The sequence below is a fragment of the Eschrichtius robustus genome, chromosome 19 (assembly GCF_028021215.1).
Source record: "Eschrichtius robustus isolate mEscRob2 chromosome 19, mEscRob2.pri, whole genome shotgun sequence".
Lineage (NCBI taxonomy): Eukaryota > Metazoa > Chordata > Mammalia > Artiodactyla > Eschrichtiidae > Eschrichtius > Eschrichtius robustus.
This window is the reverse complement of record NC_090842.1, coordinates 3,933,727-3,956,685: the sequence shown is the minus strand read 5'-3', so window position 1 is coordinate 3,956,685 and position 22,959 is coordinate 3,933,727. Positions and strand designations below refer to the sequence as shown.

Genomic DNA, 22,959 nt, shown 5'->3' with positions numbered 1-22,959 from the left:
GAGGGAGGGAGAGAGGGAGAGAGAGGGAGGAGGGAAGGCGGGGGAGGCTGGGCCCGCGGGGACGGCTGCGTGCGCGCCTGCCAAGCGCGGCGCGGGCATGTCCCGGGGCAGGTTTGGGGCTGGCAGAAGCGCGGGCTGGCACCGGCGGCCGAAAGTTGAAACCCGCAGCGGGGCGCAAGGGCGGCCGCTTGGGGCGGGGGGGCCGGGGAGTGGGTACTGGTTTGCCTCCGGGCTCAAAAGTATGAAAGCTGTAGAGGATTTTCAAAAGAGGATGTACGGGGAGAGACCCCGGGCCATCCGAGCAACGTTGGGAGCTTCGGACGCGCGGGGTCGGAGCCCGGGGCGCCGGAATGCGCCAGGGGCGTCGGGCGAGGCCTGCGCCCATTAACTCAGCGCTTCCGGGAGACGCGGGCCGCGCTGGGGGTGGGCTCGAAGCTGGTCGTCTGTGCCCGCCGCCGGTGGGGGCGGGGCGGAGCCCGGCGTTGGGGGGAGGCTGGGGCCCGCCATTCTTCGCCGTGCTGCTTGTGGGTGCCCAGGAATTTCAGGACGCTCCCTGAGTCATTCCAGTCTGTCAAGTGCCTGGGTGAGGTGGGGGGGGGGGTGCCAGGAATGGGGAGGCGCTGCTCTGGGGCCGGAGGCCCAGTGGGTCGTGCCAGTTTCTGGAGGCGGGCGGCCTCGCCTCTGACCGCAACCCCAGCTACTTAATGACCCCCCGGGCGGAGCGGCGCCTCCGTGGGCTCTCCAGCCGCTGGGACGTGGGTTCTTTAAAGAACTACCCCCTGCCCCCCGCGCTGTGGGCTTCCCAAAAGTTCTTTCAAAGGAAACGGGAAGGCGGAGTTTCTAGAATTTGGGGAGGAAGGAACATAGGCCCCAGTTCTTAATATTCAACCTTTTCGAGGTGCGGCCGAAAGAGGGGTTTGGGGAAGATAAACGCACAGAGCCGACCTTGTATCTCCCTCCCCTCCCCCAACACAGACACCGGCTCCGAGAAAGTTTCCCTCCAAAAGGCCTCTAGAACACGTGAGTTTATTCGTTCACTCCTTGTTGGGCCTGCTTTGTGCCAGACACTGTTCTAGGCGCCGGGGAAGCGGTCGTGAGACGCAGGGGCGCTGCTCGCTTGGCGGGCGTGTTGTTAAGTGACTGTTCCCTACTTTTGGAAGCAAGTGCCTAGTCTCGGACACCAGTGTATCTGGGACCTCTGAGCAGTCGAGCCAGGGGCCCCCGGGAGCCTGAGGGTGGCACTTCTCCTATCTCCTAGTGTCCTCGGCTCACCTGGCCGGCCTGGCTGGGGAGGGGCGTGTGCCCGCGCGGGTGTACCCGGGCGCTCGTCGGTGCGCGCGCGCGTGTGTGTTTGCGGCTGAAACCCGACACCTCCCGCTGGCTGAGGTCAGGGAGCCGGGAGCGAGCCAGTGGCCCGGGAGTGGGCGGCGTTGCGCTTGGGTGTGTCCTCGGCGGCGGCGACAGCAGCAGGTGTTTCTTGGCCGGGGCCCCGGAAGCTCCACCTCCCCAGCGGGCCCGAGCTGCCGCCGCCGCCGCCGAGCAGCCCCGGGTGAGATAAGCAGTTTAGACAAACACTGGGCGACGGTGGCTCCAGCATGTGTCAGGCGAGGCGGAGCTGCGGGGCCCTGGCATGAAAGGTGAGCGCGCCGCGCCGGCGGGGGGTGAGGGGCGGTCTCCGCGCTCGCCCCCCTCTCCATGTTCGCGGGTTCCGCCGGGGCGGCAGCCAACGGCTCCGGGGCAACTTCCCCCGGAGTGTGAACGGCGATAAGAGCCAGGCGGGCGGGCATGCGACCAAAGGTCCCCCCGCCCGCGGCGAGTCGTAGCCTGGGAGTCCGGGCTCCAGGCGGGGGTTCGGGCCGCCGCGGGGCTCGAGCTCGGTGGCTGCGTTCGGCGAGGGGCGCTTAGAACGTGCGGCGAGTGGGGAGCAAGGGAGCTGGGGGGCTCTCGGTGAGCTGTCTACACTCCGGCTCCGGAGTGAAAACTTTGTGGCGGCGGGGGAGGGAGCGAGGGGGGGCGGCGGTACGCCCCCGCGGCAGGTGTTGGCGGCGGCTGGGGGGGGGCGCTTGCCAGCCGGGGCCGCACGTTTTGGTTTTTGGTCTTTCTCCCCTCCCCCTTCCCTCGGAGCTAGGGAGACCGCCGGGAGGGCGGGACTGCAGCCTCCGGGGTCTCCGACCCCCACGCCCTGCTTCCCAAGGGCGCGCCCGGGGCTCCGGCGCGTCTTTCCTCCCTCTCCGCTCCCCCCGCTTGTTGGAGCCGTGCCCCTGCCCCTCCCCCCTGCTGAAGATGGCTGCCCCAGCCTCAGAGGTGGGAGGTGATTGCATCTGCCGCCCCCCACTCGCACTGTCCTTTTTCCCCTCCCCGGCCCTTCCTGCTCCGCCTGGATGCGCCTCCCCGCCCCCAGCCCGGCGGCCGCGCTGATGGGCGGCCAGTGGCCCGACCGAGTGGAGCCGATTCAATTATATTGCAGCACCAGAGACACCTCCTCGGCCGCCCGCCCGCCTCTCCAGCAGGCTAATTAAATTCCCTTCGTGGAGGCGGAGCGGGAGTTGGGCTCGCCCTCCCACCTCCCCCTTCCCGCTCCCCCTCCCGAGCTGGGGAGGAGGGGGGGAGGGACAAGGGGACCACTTCGAAGTGTGCAGTGGAGACTTGAGGCGCAGGTCCCGGGGAGAAGGGGTCGCCCGGATTGGGTGAAGTGTTGCCGCGACACCCCACGTGATGGGACGGGGTCCCTTGCTGGAGCGCCGGCTTTAAGTTTGCAGGGCTGTGTGCGCGGCGGGGAAAGCACCTGCCCGCCGGCTGGGTGGTGGATACCAGCTGAGTTGAGTCGATTTGGTTCTTGTTTTGTAAACTGGTCTTTGTCTGGGAAGTGCGTCTAAAATACATTAAACCCTTGTTAACCCCTGCAGTGCCTTATCTGGGGCCCACACAGGCTGTGGTTTGGAAACAAAAAGCGGGACCACCGGATGAAAAAAAGGGCTGCTTTTGTGAAAAGCTGGAACAAAGGGCCCAGCGGATTCTGGGTGGGAACCTCCCCGCCTAAGCCGATTTCCAGGCAGAGGGACGGGAGGGCAGAAGGTCTCCTTGGGGCACTTTGAGATGTCCCCTGGTTGGCTGGCTGGGCCCTCTCCCCTGGGATTTGGCCCCCCCCCTCCCAGGGGAAGGTGGGGGGACCCCAGGTGAGCAGGCTGCCTCTGGGCTGCCCTCAGGATTACTTAAGCTCGGCATGTAAGTGTTGCTCAGCTCGTGTTTATGGGTTGCCTCCACCCAGACCCTGAGGCTCAGGCCACCGCCTGACTCAGCCCGGCCACGCCACAGGTGACGGGGGCCCAGGGCGCAGGCTCTGACGGGCAGCCCGTGTGTCATCCCGGCTGCCGGCTTCGCAGGGGAGTCGCCGCCCCGCCTGCCCCGGGGACTCGGAAGCTCTCCGCAGGCCTGGCTCTGTGATAACAGCTACAAGGATACTTCACGACGGGCCCTATCAGCACAGTCCTGATCCCTGGGTGAAAGGGGGTGCCGGGTTGGCCTTTGTCACTTTGTCTCACTGCGGCGAGGAGGGAAGGGGGCCGCAGGAGCCAGCCAGGCTTTTGACACTCGGATTTTCCTTTCTGTGAACCGTGTGGGCGGTGCGAGTCTGGAGCTGGTGAGCGGCCAGGCCAGCGACCCGGGGTCAGCCCCGCCTTGGGAGGGGAGGCTGGGAGGCCCGTCCGGGTTCCAGGCACCAGGCACCGTCATATCTCTGGGGCCAGGCCCTGGCCTGTTGGGGACAGCTTTCCGAATCCTGGCTTGCTGGAGTTGAAAAGGGTTTAGAGAGCCCCCTGCTGGGTTTTCTGCAGCTGCTGCTCGCCAGCCTCCTCTCCCTCCCCACCCCCCCCCACTGCCCAGTTAAGCCACAGTCTCTGGGTTTGTGGCTCCTGCCTGGAGAGTTCTCAGAGTTCCGCGGGTGATTCTAATGTGCAGACTGGGCCTGGGAATCAGTGCCCTAACAGTGGGCACACTGAGGCCCAGAGGAGCATGGGGCCAGCACCCGAGCCCACGGCAAGCAGCGGACCCCTTTGGAAGCTCCCATGGCCTTTGCCAAACCGTGCCCGCGGGCAGACCTTTGGCCTCCTAACTTCCCCGTCTGGAGGAAGGTCAGGGGCTGCAGATCCGAGAGAGCCTTGGGGTTTCAGAGCAGAAGACACTGCCTGCCTCTGGGTTCAGCATCTCTGGCCTCTGGCTGGAAGAGACAGAGCAAACTGCGCACAGCGCCACTCTGTGGCAGACCTGGGTCCTGCACTTGCAAGCCGGACACCTCCCCAGCCCACTCAGTCTCTAATGGCTCTTGACCCTTTGGCAGGTGGCGTCCCCGCTCCCCTCTCCCCTCTCTGAAGGAGGAAGGGCCTCTGGGCTCAGAGCCCCTTCCTGAAGGGTGGGTGCCCGCGGCTCCTGCTTTCCCAGAAGAACACAGGTGAGCAAGACCTGGCTGCTACCTTTCTGCTCTTGCCCCGGCAACTCGCAGGGGCTTGTGGAGTCAGCCAGCAAGGCAGGTTTTTCCTGGCCCCATCCGAAGGCTTGGAATTCCCAGCCTGGGTTGCTCGAAGTCCACGCCAGGCTGGGGTTGGGTGGCAGCGCGTTAATTACCTCTGTTAGGGCGACACGGCAGTCTCCAAAGCACGGGGCTGCGTGAGGCAGCCCGGCCCCCCTCCTGTCCCGTCCCATCCCCTCCCCCGCTTCTGCCGGCAGAGCTGTTTTTCTAAGCTACAGGGATCCATGTTTCGGGTGACATTTCAGCTTGGCCACTCGCTTTCCTCTCTCACCGAGTGTGGTTTCCCCACGCTGGCCTTGCTCCCCGGCTGAGGCCACAGGCGGGAGGTGACGACGTTTGGGAGTGTTCCTGTCAATGAGAATTTATTGAGCGCCTGCTAAGAACCTGGCCCGTGCGCGCTGGTGGGAGGTATGCACACAGCTAACACCGCCGGGGCCGCTCTGGAGGCCAGAACGTGCGGGGGGCGGCGGGGGGGCTTTTAATCTCACCTCGGCAGCTGCTTCTCCCCACCAGCCTCTTCGCTTGCGCCTCTGCCCCAGCAGGATGGAACCATGGGCGTTCATGCTCCCTGCCCCGTCCCTGTCTTTGCTGGGGCTGCTCTTCCGCCTGGAATTCTCCAGTCAGCTGCAAATCCCAGGGGTCCCTGAGACCACCTTCCCCTGCCCCTCCCTTCCCCACGCTGGTTCAGAGCGGAAGCTGCCGCAGAGCTGGGGAAGTGAGAGCAGCCTCTGGAGAGGGTGGGACGGAGGCCAGGCCTGGAGAGAAGCCCATCTGGGCTGCTGATGGGGGAGGGGGACCAGAGTTCACAAGCATCCGTGGAAGAGAGGGGATCTGCCTGAACTTGAGGCTTTGTGGGGTCCTGGTTGGACTTGGGGGGGTCTCTGGGAGGTGACTTTCAACTGAGGAAGGAGGTGTGCAGGGAGCAGGAAGCCCCCAGACCAAGTGCTCATTCTTGGCTGTACTTTAGGCTCACCTGGGGAACTTAAAACTCCCAGGCCGGACCTGTGACCAGTTAAGACCCAACTCTAGGGGTGGGGCCCGCACATCTTTATTTTATAAACCCCCAGCTGAGCTAGAAGGGCCTTCTGCCGGGGGCGGGGGGCAGAGTGGGCAAGGAATTCCTCTCCTAGGGGGAAGGTGGGTTCATGCTTCTTAAGGAGAACTGGGGTCCCACGTGGGAAGCCGGAGTCTGCCCTGTTCGCCCCAGAAATACGTGGGACTGGGTAGTCCTCTTCCAGCCGGGGAGGCGGTGGAGAAGCAGTGCCTACGACCCCATCACTGGGTCACTGGGTGGCTCTGGGCTTTGTGTTAACCTGGGGTCGACTCCTGAAGGTAATACTCCTTACCTGCCCCTGGTGAGCTGCAAGCCCTTCTCCTAAAGGGGCCTTCCAGTGCAGAGTTGTATTTGGATGGGTGGCTTCTGTGCCTGTCTGAAGCTCTGGCCAAGCCTTCCAATTCTGGAACCGGTTCCTCCAGCTGGAGGACTCGACGTGTGTGAGGAGTTGCACGTTGCCGTGGCTTTGGGGTGGCCAGACCCGGGTGGGGGGCATCCCACGGGCAAATGAGGACATCAGCCCTCCCACCGCCATCAGTAGCCCCAGCTGTTTCCCATCGGTAGGATGGAGCTGCAGAGGCTTTTTCAGAGGTAAGGGTTTAGATGACGTAACGTATGCCGCAGCCTGCCCTCAGTGGGTCATTGATTGCAGGGGAGGGGCTGAAAGCCTCGGGGGCCTGGGGTTAGCCCCCAAGTGTCTGTCGATATGGTGGTCAGTTTCTGGGCAGGATGTTAACGTCCACCTCTGGCTCAACCAGTATGACCTCGCATGCTTTCCTTCCGGGCCTCGGTTTTCTCGTCCGTAAAGTGGGAAAGGCAGCGGCACCCGTGTCCTTGGGCTGTCGGGGGTTAAATGCTTTCTTATAAAGCGCTCAGAGCAGCGCCTGACTCGGAGAGCTCTTGTGTAAGGGTATGTCAGAAGCACGCAGATCATTCCCAACTCAGTGGCTCTAGGATCCCTGTGATTCTAACTTGTGAAGCCTAGAAGGCTCTGTTCCCCTAGACCCTGGCCTTGGCAATGTTTGGCGTGGGGAGGGGCGGTGGCCACTTCTCCGACCAAGACCCAGAGGCTCAAGGTGCCAAATCAGCCCCTGCGGACCCTCCCCTGTTGGGGCTGCAGCAGCCAGACGTGTTCTTCTGGGACCTCACCCACCCCCAGGGTCTTGATCACCTGCCCGCACACTCCCCCCTTGCTCAGCAACTTGTTGCCCCCCGCCCACCTTGGTGGCAGTGGGTGGGATTGCACCCCGGGTGGGGAGGAGGGAGGTGAAATGGCGGCCCCTCCCCAGCCCGGCCCTTCCTGCGCTCTGATGGCGCATCTGTGGCCACAGGCAGCAATAAAAGGAATCGATCGGCAGGCTTTTGGTCGGGTTACGCCGTCTTGAAGGAGATCCACGTGTCAAGCTGAGGAGGGCCAGGCCTGCCAGCAGGGGCGGGCAGAGGCCTCCTTTGTGCTAACCTGGGTCTCCTCTCCCCCTGAGCTGAGCCGGAGCCTGTTTGGGGGGGCGGGAGGGCTGGCCGCCTTTGTGTGACACGCGTGAGGTGGGGTTGTGTTCTCTGCTGCTTATCTTCCCCCGAGGGTCTGGCTTGCGGGGTAAGGATTACCCCGCTTTGACTGTTAGTTGGGAGAAACGGGGGGCCCCATGGGAGCTCGTCTGTCTACCCTCCTCTGCCTCCGCGGGGGCTCCTGCCTACGTGCCATCAGACCGCTGGTAATAGGTGTGAAATGGAAAACCAGGGGACATGAGCGGATTTGTCCTACTGAATTCCTGGTGTCCGTTTATCTTTGAATGCATTTTTGTAACTTTTTTACATAGGATATTTGGTCTTTCTCTGTTGACTTAAACACGTGAGGATGTGCTAGACTAGATATCAAAGTTGAATACGTGTAAAGCTAAAATTCTTCATCAGATGACAGTGTTGGAGGGACTTCTGCATCCCAGAGGTGGCAGGGCTGTGTGGTCGGCCCCTGCCGCCTCATGAGTGGGGAAGGGTAGTTGCCCCCATTTATAGGACGAGAACACTGAGGCTTAGGATCAGCCCCCGTGGCTCTGCCCTCTGGGCTCTCAGGGCCCTGTTTCGATGGACTCTTGAAAAGGATTTCTGGTCGCTCCTGCTTGGGCTCCCAAGGGGGGTGGAAGTGTAGGCTGAGATTGTAGGTTTTAAATCAGATTGATGGGGCTTCCCTAGTGACGTAGTGGATAAGAACCCGCCTGCCAATGCAGGGGACACGGGTTCGAGCCCCGGTCTGGGAAGATCCCACATGCCGCGGAGCAACTAAGCCCACGCGCCACAACTAGCGAGCCTGCACTCTAGAGCCCGCAAGCTACAACTACTGAGCCCACGTGCCACAACTACTGAAGCCCACGCGCCTAGAGCCCATGCTCCGCAACAAGAGAAGCCACCGCAATGAGAAGCCCGTGCACCACAATGAAGAGTAGCCCCAGCTCACCACAGCTGGAGAAAGCCTGCGTACAGCAAGGAAGACCCGACGCAGCCCCCCCAAAAAAAGAAGAAATAAAAATGAATTTAAAAAAATAAATCAGATTGATGGCCAGGCTTTTCTCCTTTCTGAACACGTCGACTTAGCTTTTTTCAAGATGCAGTTTTCACCTAAATACGTGTCTTATAAGACTAAGAAGGACTTCCTTAGGGGTGCCAGTCGCGGGAGCCTGTCACCTGGGCCCAGGGAGTGCATTTTAACCAAACAGCTGGTTTGCAAGTTGAAACAGGCAGGACTGCGTCGCCTTCCTCCTTGTGAGGAGCTGTGTGTGGTGTGGTGTGGTGTCCGTGCCAGGCTTCCCCAGCCAGGGCGCTCAGTGGGCCTCAGGGTTTCACGCTGCAGTTTCCAGCCGTGTCCGTGTCACGTGCAGCGAGCCCCCCATGGGTGTGTTCACACCTCGGGACTGATCTGTTGGCTACATTTCCAGAGGGGAGAGGGCTGGGCGTGAAGGCTTGACACATCTTTAAAGATGTTGCTAGATTCCTCCAGAAAGAGTTGCAGGGACTCGCTTTTCTGCCCACCTGTACAACCCAGACCTTTATTTACTCAATTCTGGGGTCCCCTCTGCGCCCCTCAGCCCTTGGCCTCCAAGGACATCCATTCTGCCCACAAGGGGAGGAGAACCCTTTGACCAGCCTCGGCTTTTGTTGCACCCACGGCAGGTCTCGGGCATAGATCCGACTGCTCCTCGCCATGTGACCCAAGAGTCCTGGGGGGTGAAGCCTGGTACCTGTGAGAGCCAGTTCTGGCCTCGGCATCCTGCCTGGGGTGCAGGAACCTTAGGAGTTCCCAGCTGGAGCTGTGGAGGGGGTTTTGTTTGTTTTTTTGGAGAAAGTGAAGGATTATTTAGGCCTAGGCAGTTGGCTGCTCAGCAGTTGGTGGACGATGGCTGTGGCCAGAGGAAGGTGGCTGGCTTGACCTGGCGTGTGGCAGGGATGGGACTAGGGAGCTCATGGCTGGTGGCTTGTGACTGCTTTTGCGAAATGTTACCTGGTGGTCCTGTTCTGAAGCCCACTTTGGCTGCAGGGTAGTTGGTTTTTTCCAGTGGGGCATTTTCTGATGTCTGGGCATGGTACATAGGGCTTTGAAGATGGCAGATGAGCCCAGGTGAGGAAACACCATAAGAACTTAGTATTGGGGCTTCCCTGGTGGCGCAGTGGTTGAGAATCTGCCTGCCAATGCAGGGGACACGGGTTCGAGCCCTGGTCTGGGAAGATCCCACATGCCGTGGAGCAACTGGGCCCGTGAGCCACAATTACTGAGCCTGCGCATCTGGAGCCTGTGCTCCGCAACAAGAGAGGCCGCGACAGTGAGAGGCCCGCGCACCGTGATGAAGAGTGGCCCCCGCTTGCCGCAACTAGAGAGAGCCCTCGCATAGAAACGAAGACCCAACACAGCCATAAAATAAAAAATAAATAAATTAATTAATTTAAAAAAATTAAAAAAAAAAAAAGAACTTAGTATTTTACTTTTGACACCCTGGACTCCCTTGCCCTGGGTAGAATATATTGGGGGAGGGTGTTAGTATCGGCGTTTGATATGTAAAGAATTCTTTGCTATAGGCGTCTATAATCCGGGTTCATGGGTGCCAGCCACCTCTACACACACATCCCTGTGGGGTTTACAGATGGGCTTCTGTGAACATGGTCAAAGTACGTGCAGAATTCAGTGGATGTGTTTTTCTGGGCAGGGGGTCTGGTGTGTCACTTGGAACCATTGTGAGAACGGAACTTTTGCAAAAGCAAAAAAAACCCCACAAAGACATAACTCGAGGCAGGTCCTGGCTTTGATTCACGTGGGACCCAGCTGCGGTTGACAGCTGCCGGCATCACCCCTGCAGCTGAGGGTGGAGGGGTTGACCTCTTGCTGCTGAATCTGCTCGGAGGTGTTGCCAACATCTGTGCTGAGCATCTCGGCCGCGCGCACGTTTATTAATCTCCTGTGGACCCTGCTCGTCACCCAAACCCACATAGTTGCTAAACTGGAGAGACCTGTGGCGTTGAGGGGCCAACCAGCCTGCGACAGTAGGGGAGTGGCGGGGACTCTGGCGAGTTGGCAGCCTAGGGACAGACGAAGGGACCGTCGCCACGCTCGGGATTATGGTTGGTCGCTCCTACTTTTTCAAGGGAAACGGGAAATCTTCATTTTGACTTGAAACCAGTTTTAAGATATCATCCATTGATTCATGTTTAATTTTTTAATTTGTATTTTTTAATATTTTATTTATTTACTTATTTTGGCTGCACCGGGTCTTAGTTGCAGCACACGGGATCTTTGTTGAGGCATGCGGACTCTTAGTTGCGGCCTGCATGTGGGATCTAGTTCCCCCACCAGGGATCGAACCCGGGCCCCCTGCATTGGGAGTACGCAGTGTTACCCACTGGACCACCAGGGAAGTCCCCATTGATTCACATTTAAACATGTCTTGACTTCAGGCCAAATAAACAGGTTGATGGATGAAAGGCGGCCCGCTTAGCCCCTGCCACCTGCTGTCTAGTCCCCCCACCCCAACCCCGGGGTACAGATGGGGAAACTGAGGCTCAGACCACATGAGGACCCGACAGGAACCCCCCACCATGAGGTTCGGGGGAGCCAGGCCCGGATCCCCATCTTCTGGCTGGTTTCCAAACGAGGATGCAATTCCTTGACTTAACTCCTGGTGGTCCTGCCCTGTGAGACTCCGAAGTTGCCCGTCTGCCTGAGCAGGGGGCCAGGCATCCCCCTTCTCCACGTTGAATCCGGTAGGCTGTGCACTGTGGAGGTGGGACTGACATACCTGTTCTGCAGGCTGAGGACCTACTAAGTGCCCTTTGGGCCTTCAGGGTGCAGGTGGAGATGCCCGCCCCGCACAGACAGCTTTGTCAACACCCACTCGGCATTGAAGGGGCAGGACTTCCCTGGTGGCGCAGTGGTTTAAGAATCCGCCTGCCAATGCGGGGGACACGGGTTTGATCCCTGGTCCGGGAAGATCCCACATGTCGGGGAGCAGCTAAGCCCGTGCTCCGCAACAAGAGGAGCCCCCGCTCGTCACAACTAGAGAAAGCCCATGTGCAGCAACAAAGACCCAACGCAGCCCCCCAGAATTAAAAATAATAATAATAATTTGTTTGAAGGGACAAATGCTATTCTGTTCTGTGATCCTTTCTCCTCACCTGAGGGGCAGGGCAGGAGCTGTCTAAACACCTAGATTCCTGGGCCCTGGGGCTGGGCAGGCCCCGTTCAGTCAGTAGTGGCCTCTGCTTCCTCTTCTCAGTGCTCCTCAAAGTTTGGTCTCCCGGTCAGGTTTCTTCCCTTTGGGAGAAGGACCTGGCCTCGACCCCTGCCCTCCTGGCCTGTTTTCCCACCAGCCGGCCCTGGCCTGCCGCTGCATGGAAACTTGGAGGCGTTTGGCCGCCGCCTCCTTGCTAGGTTGGGTTCCTGTCCTTTGGGACCTCTGACCCCCACCTGCGTCCTGCACCCCGTGCCTCCGAGCTCCACTCAAAGGGCTCCTTTGTAAGGAGGCGGCCTGGTGAGCTCAGGGGCCCCGGGCACACAAAGGAGTTGCCCCTGGGGTTGTGTGCCCTCCAGCCCAGAGCTGCCGGAATGTGGGATTTAGGGGGTGCGGTGGGCCCCAAGGTGAGATCTGTTCTTACTCCCTGACTGTGTGCCACTTCTGACCCTCCCTGGTACCATCTGTAAAATGATGCAGCATGTAGGTGGGCGCTCACAGCAGCCTGCAGGATGGGACGTGACCCCTAGGAGGTGGGGGGTCCTTTCCAGTGTCTTCTTGTTTAAAGGGAAATTCCTGGCACAGCCGCAAGGAAAACTGGATTGCCACCGCAGCATTTCTCAGCACGCAACCCCAGACAAGGGTATGACTCTTCCAGCCTCAGTTTACCCATCTGTAGAGTGGGGGTAGGGGTGGGCCATGTGGGAGGCTCCTCGGGTGACCTGTTTGCCTGGGGTCTGTTCCTGGAGTTACTGTGAAGGGTCACTGGGGCGCTCTGGGCAAAGCCAGGCCTTGTTGTTGTCACTGCTGACGCCATTGTTAAGGACCGCCTCCGGGGGTCCTGGGCGCCACCCTTGACCCGGCCTCTCAGCCTTTTTTGTGTTAATTGTGTACTTCCCCGGGGCTGCCAGCTTTCTGCCTGCCCCCCACCCCAGGCCGCCCGCCACCCCCTGGCTGCTGCCCACCCTTCATCTGCCCTTCCCAGGCTGCTCCAGACGCAGCAGCCGCTTAGAATAATCGCCCTCAAATGTTGCTGCCATCTGCTGCCTGACTTCCGTCCTTTGCATCCACCGGAACCTCCGGGACTCCCGAGCGTCTGAGGCCTTGAACCTCAACCCCTAGGCTGTCCTTGGAGGCCTCTGTCAGCGGGCTGCTCCGGGCGCCAACCCCGTGCCCGTCGCTGTCCTCAGGCAACAGAGAACCCCTCGCTCTCCTCTCCACCCAGGAGCCGCCGCCGCCCCGTGAAGCAGCTTGGGGGGCCCCAGCCCCACCTACACCTCCCGGTGTTACCTGGCACCCTTGCCCCGAGGGACTCCCGTGTGTGTGCGTCTGTCCTGAACGCTCTTCACCCCAGGACCTGGATTCAGCCTCCGGAGAGCCCCCCCCAAGCAGTGTCGCTGACATGGCAGTGCGCAGGCAAGGGGGGACCCCTAAATGTTACCCGGCCCCCACCCTGCCCCAACCCCCCCATTGGCTGCAGCTGCGGGGCGTTGCTGAACCCATCTGCCGTGGCTGCCTGGGGACCCCAGAAGTTAGCTTTGCAAACAGCTCACCCCGTGGTGCTGGCTCTGGGAGGGGTGGGCTCCCGTTCCCATTGACTGGGGTCCTGGCAGACACTTTCTGCAGCTCGTAAGCTCCTGCCTTCCCCGTTCTGTAGTGACTTCATAAATGCTGCTGACCGAGAGGGCTGCGCCGGGTTGGTGGGGGGGGGGGGGGAATGGCAGCGTTGTCGTAAAATGAGCTGCCTTGTTACTCATTTTACTCCCCGGCCAGGGTCGTCTCTGGACACACAGGCTGGCCAACCCCCGACCCCCCCCTCAGTCCTTCCCTCTGGTTCCGGGTCAGGATCCAGGCCATCTGCTACGGCCGTCCCCAAAGCCAAAACGAAATGGCTTTGGCTCGGTCTGCCGGTTACTGGGGCCTTAGCCTTGGGGAGTACGTCCAGTTCTGGGACTCCGGGCAAGAAAAGGCCTCAGTCCCCTTAGAAACCTACAACCTGAGAGGGTGGCCGTCATTGAAAAAGAACATTAAGGCCTAAAGCAGGCCACCCGTGTGCATCCGGGAGCCAGAGGCCTTCCTGACTCTCCCAGGCGCCGCCCCTACCCCCATCCCCAAGAAAAATTGCTTCGTGCGAGTGAGCTCAGAACACGCCGAAGGCAAATATAATAATGAATTTATTATGAAGCCGCTCAGGCTCCCGGGATCACGTGGTGGCCCCCGCCGCCGCCTGCTGGGGTCTCTGCTCAGGTGACCCCAGCCTTGGTAGGACTGCAGAAGCATCGCCCCTTTGGTGGGGGGGTGTGGCATGGAGGCCCTGAGCTGGGGGACACTTGTATTTGTTCACAAACATTTCTCTCTGCGGTAATGAAAAATTACCAAGGGGGGTGATTAGAGAATCCAAGTCCAGATTGCGCACGCGGGCCTGAAACTGAGGCCCTGCTGGGCCCGGCCTCGTGGGGTGTAATTACCCGGGGTGGGGGGTGGCTGTCAGGGGAAGGGGGGCGGGTTGGTGCTTGAACCGGGAGCCAGCAGAAAATTCATCTCAGCTATTAGCTTGTAATTACAGAGCATGGAGGGAGCAGGCCTGAGGTCTGGAGCCACGGAAGAGCGGCGTGAAGGCAGCGGTAATTACGGGATCGGCGGGAGGCTGGAGAGAGGCTGAGGCGCGCTGATTAATAACGCCCTCCACCCTCACGCAGAGCGGGGAGCCGCGCCGCGACCATGTTTAATGGAGTGTTAGGGGCCTGCCTCCCCCCCTCCCCTTTTAAGTCCAGCTGTTGGGAGCGTTCGGAGTCGATCGGGGTCTGTTCTTGAAGCACCGGCGACAGGGTGGTTCTGGAACACGTCTGCCCAGCCGTCAGCCCGGCTCGCCCCTCTGTACTTGGATTTTTCTTCTTCGCCTTTTTCTTTTTTTTGGTTTAAGCTTTGTACTGCTTCTGGCCATATTAGAAACCTGGGCAGGGAAGAGGAAAGAGCATTGGTTAAGGACACCACACTTTGGTAGAAGGAGCAAGAAGGGTGATGGCCTCCCCGGGCAGTCCTTGCTTCTAAAGACCGTCACCATCCGGGGGAGGAGGGGGCTGGAGATTCGGTGCGTGCTGTTAGCCTGGTGGCTTTTCCTCTCCTGCCCTCAGCTTCGGGCACAGGGCAGGGGCTCTCGGCTCTGGGTGTCTGGCCGTGGCAGCTCTTTTCTCCTGGGGGGGTCGAGGGGGCAGGAGGTGGACAGCAGCATGTGATGCAAATGAGGCGGCCAGGAGGCCACCTGAGCTCCCCGTGTGTCAGGGGCTGGTACAGCCGGAGAGGGAGCTCTGGCCCTGCCCCCGCCCCCAGGGCCGCGCCAGCCCCCGGCCCTCATCCATCATTGGCCTTCGTGCTGTGGAGCTTATTCCCAGCTGTTAGGATAATGAATTTACATGAGCTGATAATGTAGACAAGAACTCAGTCGATGGCCAGGAGCTCAGAAGTTAATAAATACCTCTCTGATGAGGGCGTGGGGGAGGATTAGGGACCCCTGCGGGGCTTCTCGAGGGTGCAGGGCTGCCCGAGGCCCCCTCTCCTCTCCACGCACCGCTGGGGCTTCCACGGTCACGGTGGCACCTGCGGCGGGGTATGGGGCCCACCTGCCTGTGCAGGGCCGGGGGCAGAGCGGCCCTGAAGCGACCCCGAGCCTGTGACTGGGGGGGGGGGGGCGAGGCACACGGTGGGGGGTATGCTCCCAGAGGCCGTGTCGATCCCCAGCAGGCCCAAGGTGACCCTTTACGGGGTCTCTGGGTCCCCCGAATTTGGCCTTTGTCCTTCCACGTCCTAGGTGCAAGGGGGCCGTCACCCCAGCTGCCGGTGGTCCCTCGGGCCCCCTGCCTCCCCTCCCCTCCCGATGCACACATGCGGAGGAGGAATGCTAATTTTAGACTCCCCTAACGAAGCTGCTCGTTTGGAATTCTATTTTAAGTGACCTGACATCAGCAGAGCAGCTTTCCTGGCCGGAAGCTGCCCCAGAGACCACGAGTGACACCAGGACAGGGACGCTCGCTTTGGGGGAGCCGCAGGAGCCTGGGGGCGCTGTACACGGGGCCTGTGCAGCACGTGCCGGGCTTTAAGGAGGGGGGAGAGCAGGCTCAGGGGGGTGGGGTGTCACTGGATGCCAGTAGGAGTGTGACGGTGACACTCAGGTGGCGGCTGGTCCAGGAGGGGCAGAGGGTGGACCTGCCCCCCAGAACCCTGGTCACCAGGGAAAGGCTGGGGCTGCCGGTGAGGCTTCGGGTTCCAGGAGGGGCACCCCAGTTCCCTCGGCTCCCGCATCTGCCCAGCAGGAGGCCCCGGTCTGGGGAAGGCCCCGTCCCCCTGTTGGTGATTCCAAACTCATGCAGGCAAGTCTGTCTTTTTGTGAGCCCCCCACTTTTAAAAACCTGGTTCGCTACAGGAGAATTAGAACATAGAGAAGTAAAAAGGCTAAAAATGAGAAAATTGCTCCTCCTGCTGTCACCTGAAGACCCCCACCCGTGGCCTTAAGGGGCCCGTGACATTTTGGGGTCTGCCCCGGGATTTGCCCCATGGCTGGCTGCTCCCTGCTTGTTCGACCACCCGTGTACCTTCCTGCCCAGCGCTGGCAGCTGGCGGTCACAGCGTGTCCGCCTGGGTCACCAGCTGGCCAGCCTGTCACATGGCCACGGGGCAGTGACCTCCACATCTGCTCCCTGGGCCACGGGGACCGGTCACTGGGAGTTGGCAGGGCGGCTTCGCCTGCCTCACTTCGCCGCTCCCCCTCCCCTCTGTCAGAAGGCAGCATGCTGTGCGGGCTGTGGGGTGGGGCAGAGCCAGGCCCTCCTGCCGCAGCCCCAGGATGGGTCTGGATCTGGGCCCTGACCAGCTTTATGTACGTGGGACACAGGTGCTGTGTTCAGGTAATCCCAGCCCTGCTGTTGACCATCTGTCGGCCCTTGGGCCCAAGCCTGGAGTCTCCCTTCTGTAAAATGGGCACACTGACACCTTTCCTTTAGAGGTGATAGGATTTAAAGGTGGTGAGCAGTTCTCTAAGGAATACAGGAAAGGGGAGGGAGGTGGTTAATGGCCTTGGATGGCATCGCAGGGGCCCGATTTGGAGACTCTGGGTAAAGAAGGTACAGAGTATCTGCAGGTGGTTGAACTTCCACAGAGGAAGGGAAATAGAGACTGAGGGTCGTGATCAATAGAGGACGTGGTGGTGGCACTCACTGTAGCAGTTACCTTGCGCTGTGTAACAAGCTATGCCAAACCTAAACGCGTCGGGATCCGGGAGTGGCTCGGCCGGGCGGCTCTGGCCCAGAGTCTGGTGTAAATGAACCGTTGGCTGGGGCTGTGGTCTCATCAGAAGGCTCCCCTGCGGCTGGAGGAGCTGCTGCCGAGATGGTTCATGCTTCAGTTGGCTGTTGGCTGGAGGCCTCAGTTCCCTGAATGTGGGATTCCCTACAGGTACCTAGGGCGTCCTCACAACCTGGCAGCTGACCTCCCCATGGCTCAAGTGATCCAGGAGAGCGCAGGGAGGTGACCAGGGGCCTTTGATGACATCACCTTGGCAGTTGCCTCGCTTCTGTCGTGTTCTGTTCAGTGGAAGTGAGTTGAGAGGTCTGGCCCACATTGAGAGAAGAGGATTCGTCCCCGTCTCTTGAGGGATGAGTGCCAGACTTGGACACATTTCTAAACCACTGTAGTCAAGCGTACCTGAGCTCTGAGTGTGTTGCACCTCTTGGTCTGGCATCACAGTTGGGCCTTGGACTGGTCAGGTGGTGTCATGAGTGGTGAGAACATTGCATCTGGGCCCAGGAAATGGGGTTCGAGTCCTAGATGTGCTGTTGAGCTGTGTGGCCTTGGATTGTCTGTGTGGCCTTGGGTCGTCTGTGTGACTTTGGGTCGTCTGCGTGACCTTGGGTCGTCTGCGTGACCGTGACCGATCTTTGAACAGCTCCTGGCCTTGGTGTCCCCACCGGTGCTCTGCTGGCCTCTCAGGGTTGTCTGAGACCCTGAGGTCAGGCCCAGGGTGGGAGTGAGTGCGGGGTTGGGGGGGGCGTCCACTGCTGCTGTGGCCTCTCCCAGGCCCATCACGAGGCTGTCTTGAGAGGTGACCCGACCGTCTGTGTGACCTGATGTCCCGGGGAGGGTCTTCGTTTCCCTGGAGTAGGGAGCCCCGGGGTCCCCCGTCACATACCTCGTCTCCGGGCAGCCCCTCGTGGCGACGCCTTCCTCTAGGTGTTGGTCAGGACCTCCAGGACCTGTGCGGGCCGTGCCCGGACGGGGTCCCCACAGGGTGGTGCTCGATGGTATACCACCACCCGCCCCCCTCAAGAAAAGAAACCCATCGGTCCACTGAGTGTGGGTGCTGAGGGTGCTTCGGTCCCGAGCAGGACCCAGAGGACTTCTGGACCGCCCAGATCGGGTCCTGTGTGGGGTCATGTCCTCGGGGTCCCCGCAGGCAGCAGGACAAGGGCTCCGGTCCCCCTCTGTCCCGGGGTGTCCCGTGTTCACGCTGACCCAGGCAGTGCCACTCACGGGTGTGGAGAGCTGGGCTGTGTGACTCCCGGCCTGGACACGGAAGGGGTGGGGGTGGGGGTCGGCGGCACAGATTCGGCAGTTTGGGTCCCATTTTGCCCAGCCTGACCTGTATGAGCTTAGCCAAGCCCCTCGCCCACCCGAGACCTGGGTTTCTGCCCCGTCTGTTGACCAGTTGCATGATAATAACAGTGACTCCTGGGACGTGCCAGCCCCGCTCTGAAGCTTCTCACGTAATTTGCCTCCTTGAACCCTCGCGGCATTAGCTTCATGAGGCAGACTTTGTCTTTATCCCCCATTTATAGATGAGGAGACTGAGGAGGCCCAGAGAGGCAAAGTAACTTGCCCAACATCACACAGCTGGAGGTCGCAGAGCCGGGATTCAGGCCCCAGCGTGTGGCAGCCTAGTCCACGCTAAGCCTGACCTCCAGGCTCCGTGGCCGGCAGCACCTCCTGCCCTCTCTGTCCTCACCGTCCGTGGAGGAGGAGGAGAGGGGGCCGAGGAGGGCCTGGGCCGAGCTTCCAGGACATGGCGTCCATCGGGCTCCACGGCCCTCCAGTGGCTGGCTGGGTGCTGGCTTGGCTGAGAAAGGACTCTTGTTGGGAACCTGTGTTTTCTAGTGACCAGCCCGCTGGGGCAGGGACCCTGCGGCCTCCTGGGTTCTCGGGTTTCTCTGGTGGGCTTGCGGTGCCTGTGGGCATGTGGTTCCCACCCTCTCCTCTGTTCTTCCGGAGAGAGGAGATCACGCGGGGTCAGCCTCGGGTTGGTGCCGCCCCGGCCGCTCAGTGGGCCTGCTGCCGTGGGCCCCTGTCGCCCAGCGTGGCGCCACCCACGTGACCCGCCGGCAGCTGGGAGGTCAGCCTGGGCGCAGGGGCGCTTGTGCGGGTCCTTTATTTACGAGGTGGGAGCCCTCTCCCGGGAGAACGGTGTTCCCTCGAACTCGCGCCTGCCTCGATACTGCCTTTTATGCGCCCCCCCACCCCATCCCTGCTGTGGCCGTTTACACAGCTGAGCCCCCAAGATCTCTTTTGCCACCCGCCCGGCGAGAGGGCGATGGCGGCCGCGGCCCGGCTCTCCGGGACCCTGGGTTCAGGGCGTGTGTCGGGGCCCGCGGCCTCTCCTGGCTAGTTCTGAGGGCAGCGGGGGGGCAGGGCAGGTCTCAGGGGCCCACCCCTGCCTGGCCACCGGTGGGGGTCCCCAGTGCTCACCTGGCTACCCACGGGGACAGGCATGGAAGCAAGTTAGACTCGAGTTGGACTGGATGCAGAGTGCCGCAGAGGTGGGCTGGGCTCGGGGGGCTGCGGAGAGCCCCTGGGGGTGGGGGCTGTGGCCAGGGGGCAGCACACGTTCCTGCCCTGTCATCTTCTGGGACACTCTGTGCTTGTGCCCTCTCACCCCTCCCATGGCTCCCCAGCACCCCTCCCCAGCTGACCCCGGGTGTTCCCTGGAGCTGTCCCGCCTAGGTCTCCGTCTGGGGCTTCGCAAGTTTGTTTACCTCTCCCTGCACACAGCCCGTTGCCCCTGCCACCCACGAGGCCGTGCACCTTGATTTACGCCTCTCGAATGTACCCACGGTGAGGGAGCGGGGATGCGGCAGGTGCCCGAGAGGGCAGGAGAAGTTAACGGAAGACTTATTTATGGCACCGCTCACGCCTGCCCACCAGGGAGCCCGCCGTTATCAGTGGGGCGCGTGAAGGTTGAGCCTCCTCAGGACCTGAAAGGCCGGGGGCTCGTGGGAAGGCATCTGCTGTCACTCCTGGCGGGTGGCGGCTCCTTGGCCAGCGTGGCACCTGACCCTGGACCCCCGTGGGAAGGGGACTTCCCCCGGACAGTGGTTTAGACCTGCGGTTGCGGGTCTTTTAGCGTCTAGGCGGGGTTTGCGCCGGGCGAGACCACAGCAGGGTCTGCAGGTGGCTGTGTTCTCTGCCTGCTTCTGTCCCCGGAGGCACCTTCTCAGTGCAGACCCGCTGGGTCCCTGTGGCCTTGGGGTTCCAGGGGGGATGGTAGCGGCACAGCAGGGCTCCGGCCGACCCGCCTGGGGCGATCCCGGGTCTGTGCTGCCTGCCAGCACGAGCCTGTTGGCTTTTCTGGAAGGAAAAGGACGTGCTCCATCAGTCCTCCAGAGCGGTGTGCTGAAGGCCTGGCAAAAGTGTGTTCGTCTTCGTGATCGTCAGTGGTTCAGCCCTTTCCCTTTCCTCTGGCATTCTTCTCTTTCTTGCGAGGACACCGGCCCCGCGCCTTGGTCTCCGTCCCCCACGCCCCCCCACGCCCGTCGGGATGCTCTCAGATCTTCCGGGCTGTCCTGGAGAGGTTGTCGGCTTGGGCCGGACGGGCCATTCGGTATCTGCACTCACCGGGGTCCTGGGCACACCGGCTCTTTGCTTACGGAGCCGAGAGGGTGGGGTGTGCCCTCTGGACGCTGGGGTTGCGGCCCCGTTCTCTGCGCAGCACTGGCTCTGTTCCGTCTCTCCTGTCCTGCCGGGGCCGCCGGCTCTGCTCCCTTTCCCCGCATGCCGCCCGCTGGCACCGGACCCCCGGGCCGCGCGGACCCCGCTCTGGTGCCGGGCCCTCCTGCTCTCTGGGTGACTTCTGGTTCTTCTTTTCCTGTTTCAGGCATGAGCCATGAGCCCAAGTCCCCTTCACTAGGGATGCTTTCCACCGCGACCAGGACCACCGCCACCGTCAACCCCCTCACCCCCTCGCCGCTCAATGGCGCCCTGGTGCCCAGCGGCAGCCCCGCCACCAGCAGCGCGCTGTCGGCCCAGGCCGCGCCGTCCTCCAGCTTTGCTGCCGCGCTGCGCAAGCTCGCCAAACAGGCGGAGGAGCCCAGAGGTAAGAGGCGCGCCCGCCGGGTGGCTCCACGAGGCGGGAGAGAGAGCGGCCCCTTCCTTCCTGCCCAGGCCTCGCGGCTCCTGCGCTCGGGGGTGGGGGGGGGGAGCAGCCGGTCCCACGAGCCGCCGCTCCGCACGTTCACGGGGCTCTGGGGGCGGGGCCGCTCCCGCCCACGTGCTTGCACGCCCGCGTCTATTGCTGGTTTTTCTCGTGCTGCTTCGTCCTGGCGGGGACCGCGCTGTCTGACCCCCGCCCGTCCGGTGAGCCCACCGGCCCCAGCAGCTCTGCTTGGCTCCTGCTTCCCGCGCTCTCTGCTGCTTTGTCCTTCTTTGGCTGTAAGACCACCGAGGGGGCGTCCGGCAGCCGTGGCTTTGGAGGGTGGATGTGCTGGGCCCCGACTCGTCCCTCAGGAGCCCCCAGCCTGCCCCGGGGGCCTCTCCCCAGGTGGCATGTTTCCCAGGAGACTGGGAGCTCTGGGCCTTGATACCCCCTCCAGACACGGCAGGGAGCACGGTCTCTGGAAACCCTCTTTATCTCGAGTGCCCCAAAGTGGGGGCACCGCTTAACCCCTCCAAGGCAGGGGTCTTGTGGTGGCATGAACAGGTGTCCCCCAGAGGTCCGGAGCCCTGGCTCCTGGTGTCACTTGGGCAGTGACGTGCTCTGTGACTTTGGGCAAACGCTGACCCTCTCTGAGCTTCAGCCTTCCTGTTTGTACGACGAGGCTCACTACAGCTCTGGCTTCGGGCACTTCTAGGGCTGACCGTCAGCCTGTGTTAGTCCAAGCGCTGCTGGCTGGATGAGTGGGGCCGGCGGGCAGTTTGCGGCCAGAGCTGGTGGGAGGCCTGGGCCCTTGCGGGTTCTGGTGCAGGCCTCTCAGACACCCTCCGGACTCACTGCTTGGAGGCAGGGGGTCGGCCTCCCGGGCAGAGGAAGCGGAGACCCTGGGTGCCTCTGCCGGCCATCTGCCTTGCCCCAAATGTCCAGGGCTTGGCGTCCTGGGTTCCAGGCCCTCAGGGGCACCCGAAGAACACATGTGCGGGAACTCTGTCTGTCTTTGTAGACTCGGGGGTCTCTAGCTCAGCAGAGCGGACATTTGCCCTGACCGGGGTGGCTGGGGGTCTGCTGATTTCTGAATCTGACCTGTCTCCACACCCTTGCTGATTACATGGTTGTTGGACGGAGGAGGAATGTGAGGGGAGTAGACTAGAATTGACGGGCAGCGTGGATCTGGCCCAGGAGCGAAGGCCTCCGGGGCCTGGTTTCTGCATTGCTAGGGATTGCCCTCACCGCTGGTGTCTGCCTGCCCTGGGCTGTTCTGTCCACCCAGACAGACCTTCCCAGTCCCTGCACGCATGCCCCTCCTTGCCCTCCATGCCCACCATGGGACTCCTTGGCCAGTCTGGCCGCAGGAGCCCCGCCGCTGTCGGGAGGCCCCCGCTGTTCGGGGCCACCGCACACCACGCGGCCGGAGAGCAGAGATGCGGTGAGCTCCGTGCCGGCGAGGCCCCCAGAAGAGAGGTCCTGGGCTGGCTGCGAGCACCCCGGGAGGAGAGTGCACAGTGGCACCCTGGGCTGGGGTCGAGACTTGGGGGGTCTCTTCAGAGTCAGCGCGAAGCCCCCAGGGCAGAACTTGCTCCCTGCTTTGGTGTCTTCCTTCCCAGCATTCCAGGAGGCGGAGAAACAGGGCTGGCGCAGCTTTCAAAGACAACTGTCAGCACGTGGGAGACACTGGGGCCATCTGGCTGAGTCACCCCCGAGTGTCAGGGCTTCAGCCAACAGCTGTGTCCACTCCCGGGCAGCTGGGTTCATCTGGGGTGACACCCCCCCATCTGTAGAGGATGTGGCAGTGAAAGGGCACGTTTCCCTCCTTGCCGAGTGGGCGGTGGGGAGGTCTGCAGGCCTGGCTCACGCGAGAGCCTGCCTTGATGGCATTCGTCTCCTCTCTGCCGCCCCAGGCTGGCCGCAGCGTCCGGCTCGAATGACGGGCCGGTGGACAGCCCGCGTGCCGGAGACTGCCGGGCCTCGCTGGCCGGCAGCAGCGTGTGCTGTTGTGGAGCGGACCCTGCTCCCCGCAGGCTGTGATCTGGGTGTTCCGCGTGATGCCCGGGAACTCTGTGACGAAGGATCAGGAGGGGGGAGGAGGGGGCGAGCCGCGCTGGCCTCAGCTTGTGCTGTCCGCCGCTGGTTGACCCGAGGTTATCCCCATCGTTCTGGTGAGAAAGCCGAGGTTTGGGGTGGGGGGGCTCAGTACTTGGACCCTGCGCTGCCCTGATGCTCGAGTTACCGTGTGCGTGTCCTGGGGACTTGTGGCCTC

The 22,959-nt window shown here is 62.0% G+C and overlaps 1 protein-coding gene across 10 annotated transcripts in view; it reads left to right on the top strand.

Annotated features, from left to right (window-relative positions):
* GSE1 (Gse1 coiled-coil protein) overlaps positions 1-22,959 on the top strand; it is a 424,152-nt gene that overhangs the window by 365,564 nt on the left and 35,629 nt on the right. For 6 of the 10 annotated variants that reach the window (XR_011071602.1, XM_068529229.1, XM_068529238.1 and 3 more), the window contains one exon: positions 20,427-20,645. The exons of 1 other annotated variant lie outside the window; for it this stretch is intronic. Coding sequence is in view for 8 of the 9 variants with exons in the window: in XM_068529229.1 (XP_068385330.1) it covers positions 20,427-20,645 (219 nt within the window). In the remaining variant the exon portion in view is untranslated. Of the gene's footprint in view, positions 1-823; positions 1,021-1,530; positions 1,638-13,892; positions 13,915-20,426; positions 20,646-22,959 lie in introns of those variants that run through there. 3 more of the 10 variants (XM_068529237.1, XM_068529234.1, XM_068529231.1) reach the window with 3 other exon arrangements.